This window comes from Clinocottus analis, unplaced genomic scaffold (genome assembly GCF_023055335.1).
Source record: "Clinocottus analis isolate CAN_PGR_092001 unplaced genomic scaffold, fCliAna1.0.p SCAF_9, whole genome shotgun sequence".
In the NCBI taxonomy this organism is placed as follows: Eukaryota; Metazoa; Chordata; class Actinopteri; order Perciformes; family Cottidae; genus Clinocottus; species Clinocottus analis.
Window position 1 is genome coordinate 4904499 of NW_027176251.1, and position 19234 is coordinate 4923732.

Genomic DNA, 19234 nt, shown 5'->3' on the forward strand with positions numbered 1-19234 from the left:
TTTTCTGCTTTCCATCACAGGCCCCAATCACGTGTCCTTATTCAAAGCAGAGGGAGAGTTGTCTGATCTCAACAGCAAGCTTCTGCTCTACTACACTCCACAGGTGAGCCACTGAAACACAGACAAACGTGCACATTTTAGTACACTGCTTTTATTATGTGAATAACCAACAACAGCAGTAAAATATTCTTGTTTACGTGTGTGCATATGTTTTCTACAGGCCTTCAAGGGCCAGATATGTCAGGACCTGTCGCCCAATCACCAATATGATGGCAGGTTTACAGGACACAGGGTAGTGAACTGGGACATCAAGGTGAGATACGACAAATGACAAATGTCAGATCAGTGTAATTAGTCTTGACGTGTCACCACGTTGTATGCTGCCATGCTGCTTCCTTTTTGGGCAGGTGCCTGTTGTTGAAGTTTACACAAAAATATTGTGTTTTTTTTTTTCTTCCCTGCAGGATGTTGTAAACGTGGTGGGAGGTATCGGGGTTTTGCTGCCCCTGCTTGAGCAGGTATGTGAGGCTGAGCCAGTTTCCAACGGCAGTCAGGAGATCTCAGACCTGCTGGGCCCAGAGCTAACCTCCCCCAGAGGCCCTGCTGCTATGCTGCTGCCACTCAACGAGTCTGCAGGTCAGGTTTTTATTGAATATTTTGGTACACTGTATCAAAATTGAAGTATCATAAATACATCATCTCCTGCATTTTTTAAGGGATAACTGTGTTGTTGTTCCTGGTTATTATTCTCTGATTATTCGTTCCGAGTCAGAAGATGTTTTAAATGGTAGCGAGTCAGAGTTTACACACAATGCATGATGCAATTGCAAACAGGATGTGCGAGACTGTCAAAAGTCTCATGTGAACTAAATGAGATAAATGGAACAAACAGTAGTGAGACGAATACCCTCATAGTGACTCATCCTGAGATAAGATAACCTCAGCAACGTGCTTGGTAATGCATAAGTACATTTGTGGGTTGCACAGGAAATCTTAAAAGTTGTTTTGTCCTATTTTTTTCTTTTAGAGGGAAGACTAGAGAAAAACAGCATCGCTGCCTTCCTGCTGATGGTGAAGAACATGATTCGTCATCACCCCGTCAATCAGGAGAGCCTGCTGCAATGCCATGGGCCGAGCACAATAGGAGCCATGCTCAGCAAAGTAAGCGCCCTGTATCTCGGTTCGCGCTTGCAAGCGGGAACTAATTGCGAGAAGAAAGGATCAGCATCTGAAAGGGAATATTTGACATCATCCATTGTAGTTCTGCTGTGTAATTGCAGCGAAATAAGTGGCTATGGTGTTGTTGAAATAGCTGAGGCTCTTTAAAAAATGACAGTATCACATGCTTGTGTGGAGAAATGCAGACAGAGTTTGCCTGAAGAAAAAGAATATCAGCTTCAAAATCTGTTGCCTGAAATTGAAATCTCGGGAAAATTATATGGGAGCAATAATTTCTTCAAAATGAATGACACGTGTTTGAGTTCAGAAGTATGTATTGTCGCACAGTGTTCATGTGAATCTCTGATGGTAGCAGCCAATCAGGTGCTACGTTGGTGCAGCTTTTAGTCTAACGGGATATTTTGAAATATGTGACGTTAAGGTGGAGCATCCTGTAAGGAAACTATGTCCCAATAGTCACCCGAGGTTTCCATGTTTGAGAGCGGCAAAGACAGAAACACACATAGTGCACGCTTGTGTTGAAGATGCACGCAACATGCAAATATGCAATTATCACACTTCTTCAGCCTCAAGTGTTGAAAACGTACATTAGATGCTACACAAACCGTTGTGCCCAGAAACATCCAAATATATGGAAACAAACTGAAACACAATCCTCTATGCTTCCTCTCCTGCAGGTTCCTGTCAACATGATTGACATGAACGTTTTGATGGCCTGTGAGCTGCTGCTCGAGCAGGTTTTCAACGAGGGAAACAGCCAACTACTCCAGCAGCTCCAACACCACCTTCTATTTGATTTCCGCATCTGGACTAAAAGCCATTTTGCTGTTTGCCTGGGTAAGGCGCAACAAGCACCTATGAACCTCTTCATGTCCACCGAAGCTGTTTGTGTCCCTTTGTGTATGTGTGAATGACTGAAAGGAGCCAGAGGAGGCTAAAAGCAGAGCTACATTCATGTTTGGAGTGCAGGCTGTGGAAAGGCTTGAAATAGGATCTGTGCTTTAAGCTAACCTTCATTACCCTGTTTTTTGTCCTGATGATTGTACTTCTTCAGTACAACTTTGCTTTGTGGTTTGACATTTCTAAAAACGGGGAGAGATGACAAAAGTATTTTTTTTTCGTTTCTTTCAAAGCCCATGTGCAGTATCTGGCGTCTGTGATAAACAAAGGCAAGCAGCGCATGAAGAGGAAGTACGGGGTCCAGTATATTCTGGATACCATTCGCACATTCTACAGGTGAACCTTTGGCATTCACAAAATGATTACAAAATGAGACACAGACATATATTAAGAGTTGAATAGTTTAGAGGTTAATCCAGACACACGGACTGTTATCTATTTCAAACCGTTATTTTCACTGTTCAGAAGAAGATAATGGATTTATTTCTTTAATAATATCTTTGGCCATAGTGTGGAGAAAGATGGCAGCAGTCTGTCTGACGAAAAGCAGATGATCCAAAACTCTCTGTTCGCCTTGCTGAACGACTTCCTCAAGTCTCCCACACCAGAGGACCTGCACAGTGTCCTCGCCTACATTCTGACTGCCGGAGAGGAGAAGCAGGTAGGGCTCATGCGTTTCATCTGTGTTTCTTTAGAGAGTTTAATTTAGTTCTCATTTGATATTTTAAGCATGACATTTCACTTCCAATGCCAAATGAAACCTGATCATCATTAAACCCTCCCTAAACCCATATGTCTGGACATTTTACCTGACCTTCACCTCTTTCCTCTGTCCTCGTGACCTCATCTCTTTACCAGGCCGTGCGGGCCCTGGACGTGCTCTACGATCTGCTGAGGAGCAGCCCTCCTCGTGAGCAGGTGCAGGCCGTGCTGCTGGACTGGGGCGTGGAGCAGCTGTACTGCTTGCTGCTCACGCCGAGCTTCGGAGACGAGGCCAGAGAGAGGGTCTTCAGGGTGAGAGCAGAAGACCTGGCCTCTTCTTAAAATACTTCAGCTTATCACTTGACATTTTTCCCTGCAAACTCCCGTGTGATGGATGGATTGTCAAAACAGGAACACTTACAGGATTTCCCTTCCATTGTGCAGGTTTTATACAAAATCCTCAAAAGCGAGCGTCTTTCTGAGCGCAACAAGCAGCGCATCAAACTGAAGGATTTCGGATATCTTGGCCTTGTTTGTCACCTTGATGAAATTCCGGTCACCATGACCACCGTGCGATGTCTGTACGAGCAGGTCCTTGCTACAGGTAATACCGACGCTTATAATACACTAAACTGATAGGAATAAGAGACTCATAACCATGTCTTGCTTTTACTGTTATTATATAGTTATGTTACACAGTTCTTAACTGTATGGAGGGCCCATAATCGAGAGCAGAACGCTGATGAAGAGATATGCTTTTCTCTGAAAGAAGGACTTTACAATACAATAAAACCTGCTGCTTGCCCACAGATGCGACCCCTAACTTCCGAGATCTCCTGGCCGCGGTCTGTTTATCCCATCGAGCTGAGCTCACTGTCCGCTTGGACGTCTGCCGCAAGGTCAGTCTGTTTGCTTTATTGACATTTCCGCTCAAACAAACCACGGTCAACTTCTGAGTGTGAAGTTACATCCCCAGCATTTATCATCTCGGTAATAAAAACAAACTCTTCCTCTGTTCCTCTCTGATATTTCCCCAGCTCTTTCATCTGATCTACTCCAACGAAGATTACGTGAAGCAGCTTGCCAAGCAGCACGGCTGGCAGGATGTTTTGACCAAGCTCTATGTGAAAGAGTTTTACGAGTCCCACGCTGCCAGCATCGCGGGCTCCAGCAACCGCAGCTCCTTCGAACCAAACAACCGGCCACCGCTGTGCAGGGATCGGGCTCTGGTAATAGAGGACACGCACTCGGACATGTTCCTGAACTACCGCAACTCGCAGGACACCGAGGATGGGGAGGAGGATGAAGGTGGCCGGCAGGACATCTCCGAGGGATTCTCCGATTTATCCCAGTCGCCTCCAAGTGGAGGCGGCGGTCCACTGAAAACCTTCACTGGCTCCCTCGAATTCAAGTCCTTTGATTCAGTGGACCAAGGGAGTCACTCGTCCTCCACTTCCAACGCGGTTGACATCCCCACCGGCCCACAAGAGGAGAGGAGAGACTACCAGCCCCAATCCCCTTTTAATAACCTGTTTGATTTGGACATAGGGGGCATGGGAGAGATTGCCACACACACGCCTGCAGGTAGTCTGACAAACACACCATCTCCTCTTGAGCACGGCAAACCCTTCCCACCCGCCAGACCCAGGAAGAGATCCAGTCTGTCCAACGTGCTGGATGACACCAGCTATGGGACGGACCCTCCAACTGGAGACACGATCTCCAACACGTCCAACCCACAGGTGCGGCTGCTTCTTCAGCTTAGATAACACTGTCAATCAAGCCCATCTGGTGAGAGTTTTTCTGGGTTGTGGGACTGAGTGTGGTCTGTTTTACAGCAGACCCCTGAGGAAGAGCTGTGCAACCTGCTCACCAACATCGTCTTCTCCGTGCTGTGGAGCCGCAGCTCGGCGGAGGCGACGGAGGATGTGGTGTGGAGAGAGAGGGGACAGGTCTTTTCTGTTCTCACCAAACTGGGCTCCTCCTGCCAGCTGGTTCGCCCTCCCGATTACATCAAACGCAGGTCAGTGGCGGTGATTTCAATTTTTCGCGCAATGGAAAAAAAAAAACGAGTTGAGTCACACACACTGCCGTGTCACTTTTTTGTCTGAATATCCAGATGTGTTATTGTGTCACACTGGGGCGATGTATTTATAGTCCACTCTGTGTGCCAGTCTGTTGGAGATGATGCTGGAGTCGTCTCTGTCAGACCTGAGGGAGGCCCAGGGAGTGTCTCTGCCTTTCTGTCCCAGTTTGGTTCGGCTCCTCAGGCTGCTGCAGGACTTCCTGTTTGCTGAGGCTACTGACAACCAAACACTGTGGAGCGAAAAGGTATATCACGTAGTACCCCATCTGAAATGTGGAGCATGACATATTCTGGTCGCGTAATTTCATGATTATGGAACGACTCTTTCCTTTTTGATAAAGGTTGCTCAACAATGACGTAAATAAGCCCTTTATCCCAGACAACACCTGATATTGTATCTTACAACTATTTAAGAACATTGTTGGGAAACCAAACAGAACCAAAACCATGTGATGATATTCCAGCAGCATGGATTTGACACCTACTAAGTTGTAGCCCAAAAACATCCTAAAATATCACACTTGAATTTACTTCCTCACCCATGCTTCCAGCTTTTAACCTTCTGTTGTCCACATACAGCGTGTTAACAAAACCTCCCTCGTGCTGGGCATCTTTTGTAAACGTTAGGCTTTCAGAATTGCTCACAGTTGTGAGACAGAAGTAGTTGTGAGACTCTTCTGCCAGTGTAGTACTGGCACTAGGTGCTTACTATGTTCCAGTACAAGGCAAGGCCGCATGTTTGCTTTCTATAAATAGGCCTATTCAACAACTGTGGAATTTAGATTACTGATGAACTACAAATGTTCCGTTCAGTCAGAGCAGCAGTCCGATCTTTTCCTGCCAAAAAGCAACGCAGCAGATTCCTGGTGATGGCACACACTGTGTGCAAAGCAATCATGGGTGTTGTCTTCAAAGTAATGGCGCAATTTGACTTAAGTATTGAAAGAAGCCATAATAATCATTAAGATACAAAATAAATCTCTGAATGTCAAGACGTGGTGATGATGAAATTTACTTGGTTACATTGGCTAAGTAAAGATAATATTAACACTTGACATTTAAGACATCCAAGACGTAAGTCAACCCTTTAACACAACGTGTGGACAGCTGGGTGTGGTTGTGGTTGCCAGTTACTATGTTTAATGTTTGGGAAGATGTTACTCTCGTGTCTTACGGGAAGGAGAGTCGTAGCTGGGTGTAGGTAGCCTCTGAATCATCTTTTTAAATGCTGTATTTAAAGTCCTGAATGGGTTTAGGATGTGGTGGATGCTGCAAGGTGTGTAAACAGGTCGAGCCTTTTTCTTGAGCCCTTTGTTGACGCTTGCTGTTGCAGATCTTTGAAGGGGTGGTGAACCTGCTGGACAAGTTGAAGGCCTGGCATAGCACCCCTGGCAGCCCTGGGAACACCGAACTGAAGGAAATGGCCCAGATCGGCCTGCGTATCATCACTGGATATATCAAGCAGCAGCACTCGCAGGTCAGCTGCACTCTAAACTTGTCCATCAGCGAGCCAGCATGGCAGCCATATTGTTTCTCACTGAACATGTCTTTCACAACCCAAACACCTGTGTGCTTGAACTTTTCTGGAAAGGGGTGCGTGGTATTTATACACTTGATAAGAAAACTCCGATAAAGACAGTTTGGAAATACCAGGCCTTCTATGGCTTTCTTTTCCAAGACATTGCAGTTATTCATATTAGGGAGTGTTCTGTATGAAAGGGCAGCTCCTCTCAGAGTTATGACTGCTGCTGCGCTCGCTGTAGGATTGTGAGATAGAGCGAGCGGTTACAAATGAACTGACCATCAGGCATTCCATGACATTCTGCTGGTTGTGTTCGTCTCCAAAGTTGTTCAGCTCCGTCTTAAGCCGTTTGTTTCTCACATTACAAGGTTTTGAATAAATTAACTTAATGGCACACCGACACCACAGCTGAAGATCAATTGGGAATTAAACAAGCGACTTGAGTTTAGTGACTACGCAAATCAAAACAAAAGAAACACTTTGTTAATATTACTAAGCTTTAATATTTCCAGTGGTAGAGTGTAATTAGGTACATTAACTGTAAGTGCTGTGCTGAAGTACTTGTAGTCCAGATTATATAATCATGCAAACTACTTCACTTCATTTCAGCATGAAGTATTGTACTTTATATTTTTCATACAAAGCACATCACCAGCTTCTAGATTTAAGTAAATCTACCCAACGTTTAAGAAAACAGCTCTACTTCGACAAAATACCACTTGTAGAATAAGACTACAGTATTTAAAATTCAATAAAATGATGTACTATAACAGTGGCAGGGGCCATTCTCCTGCAGGAGTACTTTTACTAAGTACATTTTTTCTGATCATACTTCTGTGCTTTCACTTAAGTATAACCTTTACTTATAGTTAGGTATTGTCACAATATCATTTTTGTACTTACTTCCAACACTGATCAAGTCCCGCTTGATACAGGCGTTCCCCTCATGAGGTGTGTAGACCTGGAAAACTGAGTAAAACACAATTACAAATAAACAAGTATTCATCACATTTCTTTAAAAACGGTATGGACATGCTCTGAGTTCGAAGCTAAGCCTCTCTCCCCTTGTTCAGGTGTGTGTTATGGCCTACGTGAAGCTCCACAGCCTCCTCCAGACGGTGCTGTGTCTGAGCTGGGAGGAGGTGTGCTTTCTGCTGGGGCAGCTGGGCGCCCCCCTGTGGCCAGGAGGCGTAATGGACAGCACCAACTGCGGCCACGCAGAGACTTTCTCGCAGCTTGTGCCCGTCGTGCGCACGCTGCTCGACCAGCACGCCGACCCCGTCACTCTCCAGAAACTGCTCCCCAACCTGCCCATCACTAACGGCAGCACCACCTTCGCCGAGGACCTGAAGGCTTACTGTCACACGGCGGAGTGGCAAGGGTTTTACCAGCAGCAGGTCGGTGCTTTGGCTGTGCATTTTAAAAAATAGAGGCCATTTATGTTTTGTTTAGGGAGTCTGTAGAGCCTCCTCCAGTCTTTTATATGACTCGGCAGATATAATCAACAAACCCCTCTGAGATACTGCCGACTCTGTTCCTTGTCACGTCAGTATACATTCAGGATTTTTGCAATCTGGCCTCCTGGTCTCACCGGTAACCCTCTTGGTGGGTGGCTGAGACATCTAATCCAGTTTTTAAACTGCTATCACAACGTTAGAAAGTGGAAAGAAACAAACCTAAACTCCCTAAAGGGCTTTCTCGCTGACCCTCAATGTATTTTAAGCACAGACCAGTTTATGCTCGGACATGAAACTGATGCCAGACTCGCTCACCTCCAGCTCAGAGGTGGATTTTTCATTGCTCTGTGTGACAGCGCACGTTCATAAATCTGTTTTGTTTAGATTACTTTTGTATACAGATCCTGCAATACATTAGTCAGTGTGGCATAACTTTGGCTGCCATGACATTTTTGAAACTTGGCCCAGGCTGATTTCTCAAGCATGAATGTCTAAATGTGTATGTGTTTGCAGTGTACGCAATTTGTTTTAATGTATAGAGTAGTTTTATGTGTTGTTGTATGTTAATACAACTTTATGCTTTGAGCATGAATTGGTACAGTAGAAGGAGGAAGGAAAAAACAGAAGGTGACTTTACACAGTGCGGTAGATGTGGACAATATCTCCTATAATACAATAAATAGATAAGGGAAAACTGTTCAAGAAATGGGGAAGTTTAGTTCCACTCCTGTCTCTCATTTGTACAACAACAATCATCCCGTTCTTTAGGATTTGTGTCAATTATCATGTAAAAAAAAATGTGTTCAATCATGGCTTTTGGGAAATGTAACCCTGGTGTCATCCTTATCAAGTTATATTAGCATATTTTCTTAATTATATTTAGCATTTTGGGGCTTTTTATATCTATTTCTTCACATATTTTTTCTGGTTTTCGTGTGCGTGTTAGGTTCAGCCCACCATGGAGCAGTACGAGCTCGACACGTTTGGGAGGAGCCACGACATCATGTCCAATTTCTGGAATTCGTGCTTCGATGACCTGATGAGTACCGCCTTCAAACGGGACAAAGAGAGATCCGACAGCAAGTCCAAGTTTCAGGTGATAAAACGCTCTCATGTAACAGCTCGCGAAGAACTCAGAGTTGAACCTTTCACTTTACGGCTCTCACGTATGTGTGTGTTTGTGTGAAAGCAGGAAGTGATCGTGGATCCCTACCGGAAGCGAGTCAGAAGCGAGAACAACAGATACCTTATTTGTCAGAAGCAGAGCTCCAGTCAGCAGGGGGTGGTGTGGCAGCACTGGAGAGCTCTCCGCAGGCGTTTAACCAGTGAACGAGGAGCATGGGCCAACAAGTAGGACAATCTCTGACTTTTTATTTGAATCTCTTAGACCCTAGATTTATTTATAATTTATTACGAGAGTGAAACGTTTATCTGACATTATAATGTCCTTTAGCATTTCTTAGTGGTCCAGAATCTGCTAAATTCTGTATTTTTCTTTTGCCTCATTTTGCCAGAGTTCAACCAGAGGTGAAATTTAAATTGTCCAATGCAGAGACGTATTCAAAGATGCGTCTCAAACTCGTGCCCAACTACAACCACGATCCTCACACGGAGGCCAGTGCCCTGCGGGACAACATGGGTACGTCGCCGGTTAGAAACATGTTGCCTCTGCTTATTTGTCAGCGAGCAAAATGCACCAAAGACGTTTTTGTTTTTGTCTCTTCAGGAGCCGACAGCCCTCGTAGCTCTGAGCCGCTCCCATTGGCCGTCGCAAAGGAAGCAAAAGTCAGCGACATGGAGGATGATCAGTTAGGAGAAGAAGACCTCGTCTATTTGGATAACAAGTGAGATTCGAATTTGCATACCGCTGCAGGTGTGAGCAGGTGTCATAGACAGCTCGCAGCATGCCTGTGGGCCAAAAACACACAAGGGGAAACAATATTTCACCAAACAGGCCTTGAAAAGATGTGAAAAAAGGATACGTCTTTGAATATGTCAAGGTTTAACATTTTCCCGTGCTGCCAGGGTGGAGGGAGAAGACGAGAGCCAGAAAGAAAAGTTGGTTCTGTCTGAAGACTGTGAGCTCATCACTATCGTGGCGGTGGTTACGGGTCGTCTGGAGGTCACCACCCACCATCTGTACTTCTATGATGGCAGCAGCGAGAAAGAAGAGACGGAGGAAGGTAAGAAAACATGCCGCGGTTAACATCACGCACAACCTTTTCACTTTTCGTGAAAAAGTTCTTACGGAAGTGAATAATATCTGTGTCATTAGGGATCGGGTTTGATTTCAAGAGGCCTCTGTCTCAGCTGAGAGAAGTGCATTTGAGGCGTTACAACCTGCGACGATCTGCCCTGGAGCTGTTCTTCATAGACCAGTCTCATTACTTCATCAACTTCAGGAAGAAGGTGACGCTCAGATCAAACGTAACACCATCCGCACTATAATTAGAATAAACTAGATGGGTTTTTTTAATTGTTAATGTGTGCCCTGACAGGTACGAAACAAAGTGTACTCCAGGATCCTGGGACTGCGGCCCCCCAACCTGTTCTACTTCGGCTCTCGCTCCCCCCAAGAGCTACTGAAGGCATCTGGACTTACACAGGTAGTTGTTCACTTCACTTCCTATAATCTGAATGTTGCTAATTGTGTTGCTCCAATCTGATGTCGATGTGTTCAACAGAAATGGGTGTGCAGAGAAATCTCCAATTTCGAGTACCTGATGCAACTGAACACCATTTCCGGACGCACTTACAACGACCTGTCGCAGTATCCTGTGGTGAGCACACTCCAGCTCCTTTGACAGTGTGCACTACCTCATGTATTTATATTAAATGTGTGATCCTTTTATTACGAAAAGGTGAAACGATAAAAGAGGCATCGTGTTTTCTGTTTCTCTTCAGTTCCCCTGGATCCTGTGTGACTATACCTCTCCCATTCTGGATCTGGAGGACCCCTCAGTTTTCAGAGACTTGTCCAAACCCGTAGGTGTGGTCAACTCCCGCCACGCACAGAATGTCAGAGAAAAGTAAGCGGTGACATGAATGTGACTTTGGTTTGTCATGAAGATATTGCAGATCTGTAGCCAACTGAGGTTGCATCATTTCACAGATAAGCGAGTCAAAATGCAAAACTGTCCGTCTTTGCCACCAGATATGAGAGCTTCGAGGACCCAACGGGCACCGTCGACAAATTCCACTATGGCACACACTACTCTAACGCAGCAGGAGTCATGCACTACATGATCCGCATGGAGCCGTTCACAACTCTGCACATCCAGCTGCAGAGCGGCAGGTGGGGCCGCCGGCTTGTGCTTTAATGTTTCATCACATTTGTATATCATGTTTATTTGCATTTCATAAAATGTATACTGCGGCCTCGTGTTGGTGTGTTTCCTCGTTCAGGTTTGACTGCGCGGACAGACAGTTCCACTCGGTGGCAGCGGCCTGGCAGGCTCGCATGGAGAGTCCAGCTGACGTCAAAGAGCTCATCCCGGAGTTCTTCTACTACCCCGAATTCCTGCAGAACATAAACGGTGAGAAATACTGAATCTTTAGGGCAAATGTGACAACTTGGAAAGCGAATTAATCCGCTTTGATTTGTTGTGAGATGTTGGTGTTCAAATATTTTTTTTCATTGAAAGATCCTAACGCAGCATTTTTGTTTTTAGGCTTTGACCTGGGACGCTTGCAGATATCTCAGGACCCAGTGACGGATGTTCTGCTGCCTCGCTGGGCGTCATCGAGAGAAGACTTCATCAAGCAACACAGGAAGGCCCTGGTGAGTCTGCACACACGTTGTACAGAGTCTCCAAACCTTTCTTGTCAATCGTGCACTTGTTTCCCAACACCCTGTGTTCAGACGCCTATTCAACACCTTGTATCTTAAACTCCAGGAGTGTGAGCATGTGTCCAGTCACCTCCACGAGTGGATTGACCTGATCTTTGGTTACAAGCAGAGGGGCGAGGAGGCAGTGAACGCCCTCAATGTCTTCTACTACTGCACTTATGAGGGTGAGGCAGAAGTGAATACTCTTTCTAACGAGTGACGGATGAAACCTGCTAGATTTTTTTCAATAGTATTGTTTTCAACTCCCGATGTCCCATATATCACTTCAGTCTTTACACATGAACTGTGCATTTTGCGTTCTTATATGAGACTCACTTTTTCTTCTTGTTTGGCACTCCTCTAGGTGCAGTAGATTTGGATGCGATTGCCAACGAGACGGAGCGCAAGGCCCTGGAAGGCATCATCAGCAACTTTGGACAGACTCCCTGTCAGCTCCTCAAGGTACAACTCCCAGACTAATTCTTGATTATCAGCAACATGCTGTTATGTTCTGTTTAAAGAAGCTTCACATCACGTTCCTATCTTGAACCAGGAGCCTCATCCTCCTCGTATGTCAGCTCAGAACGCCTCGCGGCGGCTGTCCCGCCTGGACACCATGCCTCCCAATATCTTTGAGCATCTCGACAAACTCCGGCCATTTGTGGAGGTGGGTTCTGTCATGATCTTATTATTCCTTTTAATAAATAACTCCTATTGTGTTGGCGTGCATGTATATGTTGACTTGTGTCTTTTTGTCTCAGGTGGTAAGTGATGGCCTTCCTCTGGTCCAGGCAGTGGTACCAAAGAGCCAGAACCGCTCCTTCATCATCCAAGGCTCAGATATACTGGTACGGACATTTAAACACTGTCACAAGGGCCACGTGTTAAGCTCAACACAATCATTTCAACAACACATTGGATTTAAATGGTTGAGGTTTTGTTTTCTGGTACTTTTTCTCTCCAGGTGACAGTGAGTTCAAACGGGCTGATCGGGACACACAGCTGGCTGCCGTACGACAAAAACATCGCCAACTACTTCACCTTCACTAAGGACCCCACCATGACTAATCCCAAGTGAGTGCTCTCAAAAAACACACGCCGACGTGAAGCGCACATTTATCTAAATCGACGGTCTGTTAAATTAAATATCGTTTCCAATAACAGTGACATCTTTCTCAGTCATTTCACTTTTATGATGGATGTTATTTTTTACTCAGACTTACCTCACATCCTATTAAAAGATCCGTAAAACTTCCATGACAGCCGGGTGGACGCACAATCCCTTTTTGTCTGTGAAACTTCAACGTCTGTTTAATTCAAATGAAATGTGGTTCTCATTCCAAACTGACCTTGAGCGTGGATCACACAACATAAATCAGGATAAGAGCCATTTGCTCCAGATTTTACGCAGGTTGTAATTTGCAGATGTCATGACAGTTTAATGTGCTGATTACAAATGTCTCTTTTCTTGTTTCTAACTTTGATCTTTCCCACCCCCGCTTTGTGCTGCAGAACGCAGCGCTTCTTGACCGGCCCTTTCTCTCCCGGGGTGGAGATCAGCGCTCAGGTGCTGGTGGTGTCCAACGACGGCCGCCTGCTGTTCAGTGGAGGACACTGGGACTGCAGTCTGCGGGTCACCCAGCTGGGGAAGGGCAAGCTGGTGGGCAGGATCTGCCGGCACATTGGTGAGTTTTAAGGTTTCACATGTTCGACGTGCATATACTGTATATCCATTGTTCCCATGTTGCATATTTATGTGAGTGTGTGTGTGTGTGTGTGTTCCACAAAGACGTTGTTACCTGCTTGGCTCTGGATCTCTGTGGCATCTACCTCATCTCTGGTTCAAGGGACACATCCTGTATAGTGTGGCAGGTTCTACAGCAGGTACACATCTTCAAATCCGTTGTACACCAGTGTGTGAGTGTGTGTGGCTGGAGGCCGCGCTCAAAGTTGTGGCTCCACATATGGATTTTGTTTATTTCTGTCTTTTCAGGGTGGCTTCTCCAGCGGTCTGTCTCCTCGGCCAGTGCAGATCCTCTGTGGACATGACCAGGAGGTCACCTGTGTGGCCATCAGCACTGAACTGGACATGGCTGTCTCAGGGTCAAAGGTCAGCAATGTCACATGCTATGAACAGTCATGAGCTTGATACGAAACAAAAATATCTCAATCAGTAATAATAAAAGGCAATTAGAAGTATTAATCTGATATTTTATATTTTATAATTCTTTAATCCTACTAACCTTTTCTGCTCTTTAGTAAACTTTTATAGAAGAAGTCTTTTTTTTTAATTGTTATCTCTCATATTGCTTGAGTTCTGTAATGTTGTGCAGGTGGGAAATAAATGTAAATAACTTTCAAATGCTTAAAAACACTACTTGGATGTTCTCCTAGCAAACTGTGATGTTGCTCATTAGAAGTGAGAATGTAATCTCTACCAGCTACAACCCCAGAACACACACTTTATAGATACGAAGAGACAGATGTTGCCATCCCTCAGCCAGCGGTTGTTCAAACTGTGGCGTAACCAAATGAAGCAAGAGCAAACTCTCAGCTGACTTTCATTTTGAGCTTTTATTTTTTTCCCGTGTCGCTAACTGGTTAAACCGTTTCAATTAGAGAAGAGACCTGGAACATACACGTCCGTTATGCCTAGCTGTAGTTTTAGGGGCTTTACATTGATCTATTAAAGCCTTTGTTGCCAAAAGTTGACGGGCTGCCAAGACTCCAATAAACTAGCTGCTTGTGGTCCACGTGGCTTTGGTTTGCATTTGGAAACAAAACAAAATCATACACAAAAATACACGAGAGGTAGAGAACGGTCTACACGGCACCTTCACTGACCCTCCCGTGCTGTTCACTGCGTCAGGACGGCACCGTGATCGTGCACACTGTTCGCCGAGGCCAGTTCCTGCGAACGCTGCGGCCTCCTGGCGACAGCTGCGTTCCTGCCATGATCTCTGAGCTCCAGGTGGGCATGGAGGGCCACATTGTGGTCCAAACCTCGCTGGGGGAACGCTCTCATAGAAAGGTACTTTAAGACGTGCGATATAGTGTATCGACAAACGCACACTCAAACTTTTTTTCTGACCTGCTTATACCGTTACCATTAAATACTGCTTATTCCCACAGGGCAAGTACTCCATTCATGTTTACTCAGTAAACTGCTGCCTGCTGTCCTCCTTCACCATGGAGGAGGAGGTGACCGCTCTCCACCTGGTGTCTGAACACATCATCCTGGGGACTGTGGAGGGCAGCCTCCACATACGGGAGCTATGCAGGTAAAGCCATTGAGAACACAGCGTTAAGTCATTTGTGTTTGCGTGTAGAGTAACTTTAAGGCTAAAGTTTCGTTCCTCATTCTTGCTCTTCTCGGATGGACAGTCTGGATCCCTCCATCACGCCTCTGGCCCTGAAGGTTCCTGTGAGGAGTGTGTCTGTCACCAAAGAGTGCAGCCACATCCTCGTGGGCCTCGAGGACGGGAAGTTAATTGTGGTGGGGGCGGGGAAGCCAGAGGAGGTGAGAAGCAAGATTTCAAGTGATTGTGAAATGCGGGAATAGGGTGCCAGTGTATGTTTGTATGTGTGAGTGTGTGAGGAGAAGGGGAGGGTGTGGGGGGAGGGTAATCATATGCTAAGTGCTTGTTGAAAACCAGGTTTTTCAAATGATAATCGAGTGTCTTTAGTCTAACATCTCCGTTTTTAGCCCTCAAGTGAAGGTTCACATGCTTCCGCTCTTGTTCCCAGGTTCGCTCAGGACAATTCCCCCGTCGCATTTGGGGCTCAACGCGCATCTCTCAGGTGTCGTCAGGTGAAACAGAGTATAATCCCACCGGGAACGCCGGTAAATGAGACGAGCAACGGTGGAGGATTCTGGAGATTGCGGATAACTGCGCCACCGAGATGCTCGCCAGACTCAACAAGGCCTTCGTTCCTTTTACAAGCTGGGAAACTATCCTCCTCAGCTACTGATTTCTCTGAGAGAATAACTGTACACTGTGCACTTTTTTTAATCCTTAAATGATTTTATATTTTATTGTGTATTTCCTGTACTGTTTTTAATCAGCATCATTCCAAAGAGTGGCCTTGTTTTTGTGGATGGGAGAAGAGCTCAGTGTTTGAAGTTGTGAACCGCTGTTAAACAGTGAGTCACGTCTCAGGGATGTGACTCATGCTGATGCACATGCAGCGTCAGACACCGAGAGAAGCAGCGCCGTGAACTCTCCAGACTCCATGTTCTCGGCTGTTGTCTTGTCAGAGGAACAGCTGGGATCCCTGCACTGTTTTATTGTCCCAACCCCATTGTCTTGGCAATGGCCCCCTTTTTTTAAAAAAAAAAACTCCTGGAAACTTGAATCTGCTGTAGGTTTTGCTATATATATTTCCACATTGCAATACTGGTATATTCCACATGGGGGTTGACTCTGTAAAAGAAAGATACAGGGGGGATAACATGTCACTAAAGTGAACCAATGCTGTGTTGTAATCTTAGGCAGTCGAGGTCAAGATTTACTGATTCTTGCACCACAATACCACAGTGTGTAATCCTGCATTTCTTTAGTCTCTGCGCGATGTAAAACTGTTACAATTAAAGCAATAACTGCTTTAATGGTCAAGTATGTGAAACATATTCACTTTTGTATCATGACTGTGGAGCTTGGATGCAATGGATGAGCGGTGCCTTCTGTTCTCTTAAACACAAAGGAGGGAAGGCCTTTACGAATACGTCTGTATGAGTTTTGTTATCGCGCCGAACATCACACAACTATCTTTTAATTCATCTGAAAGTGCCTTTTTGAACTTGTGTCTTGAGCCATTTATCAACACTGAATTCCAATCATCTATCTCTTTGTGAGAACACAATGTCACAACGTCTGAGTGCAGCCCCCGCTGATTTGATTCACACACACCTTACCACTCTATTTGACTCAGATGTGGATACGATGTTGTTAATGGACACATAAACCATTGGCTGGAAGCACATACTTGCCTGTACTGGTACTGTTTTACGAAGCGCTGGAACATCTGAAGACAATGATGACTCTGAAACACGTGAGCAAAAGTCTGTGAGTGCGTTTCAGAGGAATTCACTTCCTGCCAGCTTCTTTTTACTGTGGTTAGAACAAAGTGGTTGTTTTACAGTGTCATGACGGGCCGGAGACAAAGGGAACTATTTGGGCGAATGCCATACCCAAAACATGGCACACACATTAAAATGACCTAGTCTTTGTAAGTGATGCTCCAAATAACCCTAAATGTAAGCAAGAGGGGACTATTTTTGAAATGTTTCATTTCATCTGCTTTCCACTCTGGAAATACAGGACATTCAGGTCTAAAATCACATTTTATTCCAATCGTACAACAGTAAGAAGAAATACTATCTGTGAATATAAAGGGTTGTTTGCATAAGCAGCTGTTCCAGCACCCATTTGATAATTTGCTATTGTGCATAATTATATTTATTCATAATGCTGTTCTGGTTTACCCTAGTTGTTATTCATGTAATAGTTCACTTAAATCTGCAGTAATAGTCTTTAGTTTAATAAATTAAGCATTGGGTCTTAAACACAATCACACTCCTCTATCAAAACTATAAGTTGAAGTTGTGATGTTTTGGTATTATTTGTTGTTCAAATGTTCTGATTTAGATTCAAAATGATGCTTTAAAAAAAAACCTTCAGCACTGCCTTGAATTTGGATTATAATTTAGTTGTTTTTTTTTGAAAGATGTTGAAAATACACTTTACTTTCTAAAAATCCAGCAGCCTGTGCATTAAACGTGACGGTGGATTGTGTCTGCTGTCAGAGGCTGAACGCTCCTTCTTGAAATCACTGATAATTGTGACCGCACACTTACATTCAGGAATCCTCTTCTCTGTGAACCGCTGCCCATATCCTGGGGATGATCGACCATTACTGGAAAAAAATGAGGCCTGATTCTTGTTTGTAAACCACAGCAGGAAGGAAACTGATCCGCGGCCACAACGTAGATCATCCAGCTCCCCTCCACTGTAATCCAAGTCTCACATGTGTCTGTGATGTTAACTCTATTCGAGTTGAAAAGGTCACGGTGAGCAGCAGCACATTTTACTTGAAGACGAGACTTTGATCTTCTGGTGGGCCGAACATCCTGTCGGCCTCCCCATAAACACCTCCGGGGGTACAATTCAGAGAGGTGGGGAGGGGTGATGTGGGTGATAAAACCGACCTGAAGACCCCCAGTCAAATAGAAAGCACAGAATAGTGAATGAGGGAAGTGAAGTGGGAGGGTTGCAGTCGCTCTGATGTGGCTCCATTGACAATGGTGGGAGGGGTTGACACCTCACTCTTGCTTATTGGCATTATCTCCCCCTGACCTCTGCAGACTGAGGGGATGGATGTCGTGAAATGCTGCAATTTTGGTGTTGTCCAAGTTGTTCCTGCAAAGAGCGGCAGCAGCCCTCAAACAGGCCTCTGCCAACGACCTCGCCCCCTCCTCTCCTCTGCCTGTGGACAGCAGAATCTTGTTTTTGTTGTAGCTGCCTTATCGTTCCCACCCATGGATGACCGTAGAGGAACTCAGGCCTCAGATAAAGAGTCCGCGGCCCCTTAATGAGATGACGTAGACACGTAAAGAATATAGAAGTGAGGGGAACTGTTTATTTGTCGGATTGCTTTTTTTGTTATTTCTTGTTTTTTCAAAATGTCTTTACTTGATTTTCTTTCTTTTTTTTTTACTTTCAAGGAAGAACAAGTTACAAATACAGCAAACAATGAGCAAGCTAACAGACCATAATAAATACAAATACAAATAATGATACAAATAAATGACGCTCAAAACTAGGTGGCACACTCATTGGCATTTTGTTGTTATTTCTAGTGAAAAATTAACCAGTGTGATAAGATTAATACAAAAGAAATCCACCAATATTTTAAAGCAAGACAGATGCGTCATTGGAATAAAACTAAATACACACTTGATTAAAAACTAATCTTGAAACACGTCGATTTGTATTGGTTATATGTCAAAATAAAAAAAATGTCAAAACCCGATAAGAGACAAAAACTGCTGAGCAAGATGGACGACTTTACATTTCATTGGTGAAAACATCTAATAAGTGATCAAATAAACACATCAAATTAAAACAAATACAGTTTGCGTCTCACTTGTTTTGTGAAAATAAGACTTTAAGGCTTGCTGTTTAATCAGAACAGGAACATCCTGTCCGTCTCCTCTCGTCCCTCAGCAGGCTTTGAAGTGCAAGTAGTATTGTGTCTGAGAGATCTCTCCATTTGTTTTCCTCTGAAGTCTCCAGCCCCCCCTGCGATGCATTCACTAGAATTTACGAGGTGTGTAATTTACCCTGCGTTGGTTTTCTAATCTTTTGAATGGCTGAGATCAAACATATGCTTCTTCTTCAGAGCATCTTGTTTGATTCACCAGCTCTCTTTTGTTTCTGATAACAGCGGATCACAGCTCAGTGTCAGTATCCCTGATGGTAAACCATTGTCATGTCACAGAGCTCCATTTAATGAGGCTTTTTGCATGGATCCACTTATAGGTTCTCTATAATGTGGTG

At 44.7% G+C, this 19234-nt stretch overlaps 1 protein-coding gene across 2 annotated transcripts in view; it reads left to right on the forward strand.

Moving 5' to 3' along the window:
• The window catches only part of nbeal2 (neurobeachin-like 2), a 29875-nt gene extending 13584 nt beyond the window's left edge, over nucleotides 1–16291 (forward strand). Inside the window, exons 17-55 of one of the 2 annotated variants that reach the window (XM_068569884.1) lie at nucleotides 21–103; nucleotides 221–313; nucleotides 465–636; nucleotides 1028–1161; nucleotides 1857–2016; nucleotides 2313–2415; nucleotides 2590–2740; nucleotides 2938–3093; nucleotides 3226–3385; nucleotides 3592–3680; nucleotides 3819–4523; nucleotides 4620–4804; nucleotides 4956–5112; nucleotides 6201–6344; nucleotides 7463–7786; nucleotides 8793–8942; nucleotides 9039–9196; nucleotides 9361–9485; nucleotides 9573–9690; nucleotides 9872–10029; nucleotides 10122–10255; nucleotides 10345–10452; nucleotides 10531–10626; nucleotides 10751–10875; nucleotides 11001–11141; nucleotides 11252–11382; nucleotides 11518–11627; nucleotides 11743–11860; nucleotides 12040–12137; nucleotides 12229–12342; nucleotides 12437–12523; nucleotides 12640–12749; nucleotides 13188–13360; nucleotides 13465–13559; nucleotides 13669–13785; nucleotides 14545–14706; nucleotides 14808–14956; nucleotides 15060–15195; nucleotides 15423–16291. In XM_068569884.1, coding sequence (XP_068425985.1) covers nucleotides 21–103; nucleotides 221–313; nucleotides 465–636; nucleotides 1028–1161; nucleotides 1857–2016; nucleotides 2313–2415; nucleotides 2590–2740; nucleotides 2938–3093; nucleotides 3226–3385; nucleotides 3592–3680; nucleotides 3819–4523; nucleotides 4620–4804; nucleotides 4956–5112; nucleotides 6201–6344; nucleotides 7463–7786; nucleotides 8793–8942; nucleotides 9039–9196; nucleotides 9361–9485; nucleotides 9573–9690; nucleotides 9872–10029; nucleotides 10122–10255; nucleotides 10345–10452; nucleotides 10531–10626; nucleotides 10751–10875; nucleotides 11001–11141; nucleotides 11252–11382; nucleotides 11518–11627; nucleotides 11743–11860; nucleotides 12040–12137; nucleotides 12229–12342; nucleotides 12437–12523; nucleotides 12640–12749; nucleotides 13188–13360; nucleotides 13465–13559; nucleotides 13669–13785; nucleotides 14545–14706; nucleotides 14808–14956; nucleotides 15060–15195; nucleotides 15423–15527 — 5834 coding nt within the window. In that variant the 3' untranslated portion in view covers nucleotides 15528–16291. The remainder of the gene's footprint in view (nucleotides 1–20; nucleotides 104–220; nucleotides 314–464; nucleotides 637–1027; nucleotides 1162–1856; nucleotides 2017–2312; nucleotides 2416–2589; nucleotides 2741–2937; nucleotides 3094–3225; nucleotides 3386–3591; nucleotides 3681–3818; nucleotides 4524–4619; nucleotides 4805–4955; nucleotides 5113–6200; nucleotides 6345–7462; nucleotides 7787–8792; nucleotides 8943–9038; nucleotides 9197–9360; nucleotides 9486–9572; nucleotides 9691–9871; nucleotides 10030–10121; nucleotides 10256–10344; nucleotides 10453–10530; nucleotides 10627–10750; nucleotides 10876–11000; nucleotides 11142–11251; nucleotides 11383–11517; nucleotides 11628–11742; nucleotides 11861–12039; nucleotides 12138–12228; nucleotides 12343–12436; nucleotides 12524–12639; nucleotides 12750–13187; nucleotides 13361–13464; nucleotides 13560–13668; nucleotides 13786–14544; nucleotides 14707–14807; nucleotides 14957–15059; nucleotides 15196–15422) is intronic. The other variant, XM_068569885.1, reaches the window with a different exon arrangement.
• Nucleotides 16292–19234: the final 2943 nt, after the last annotated feature.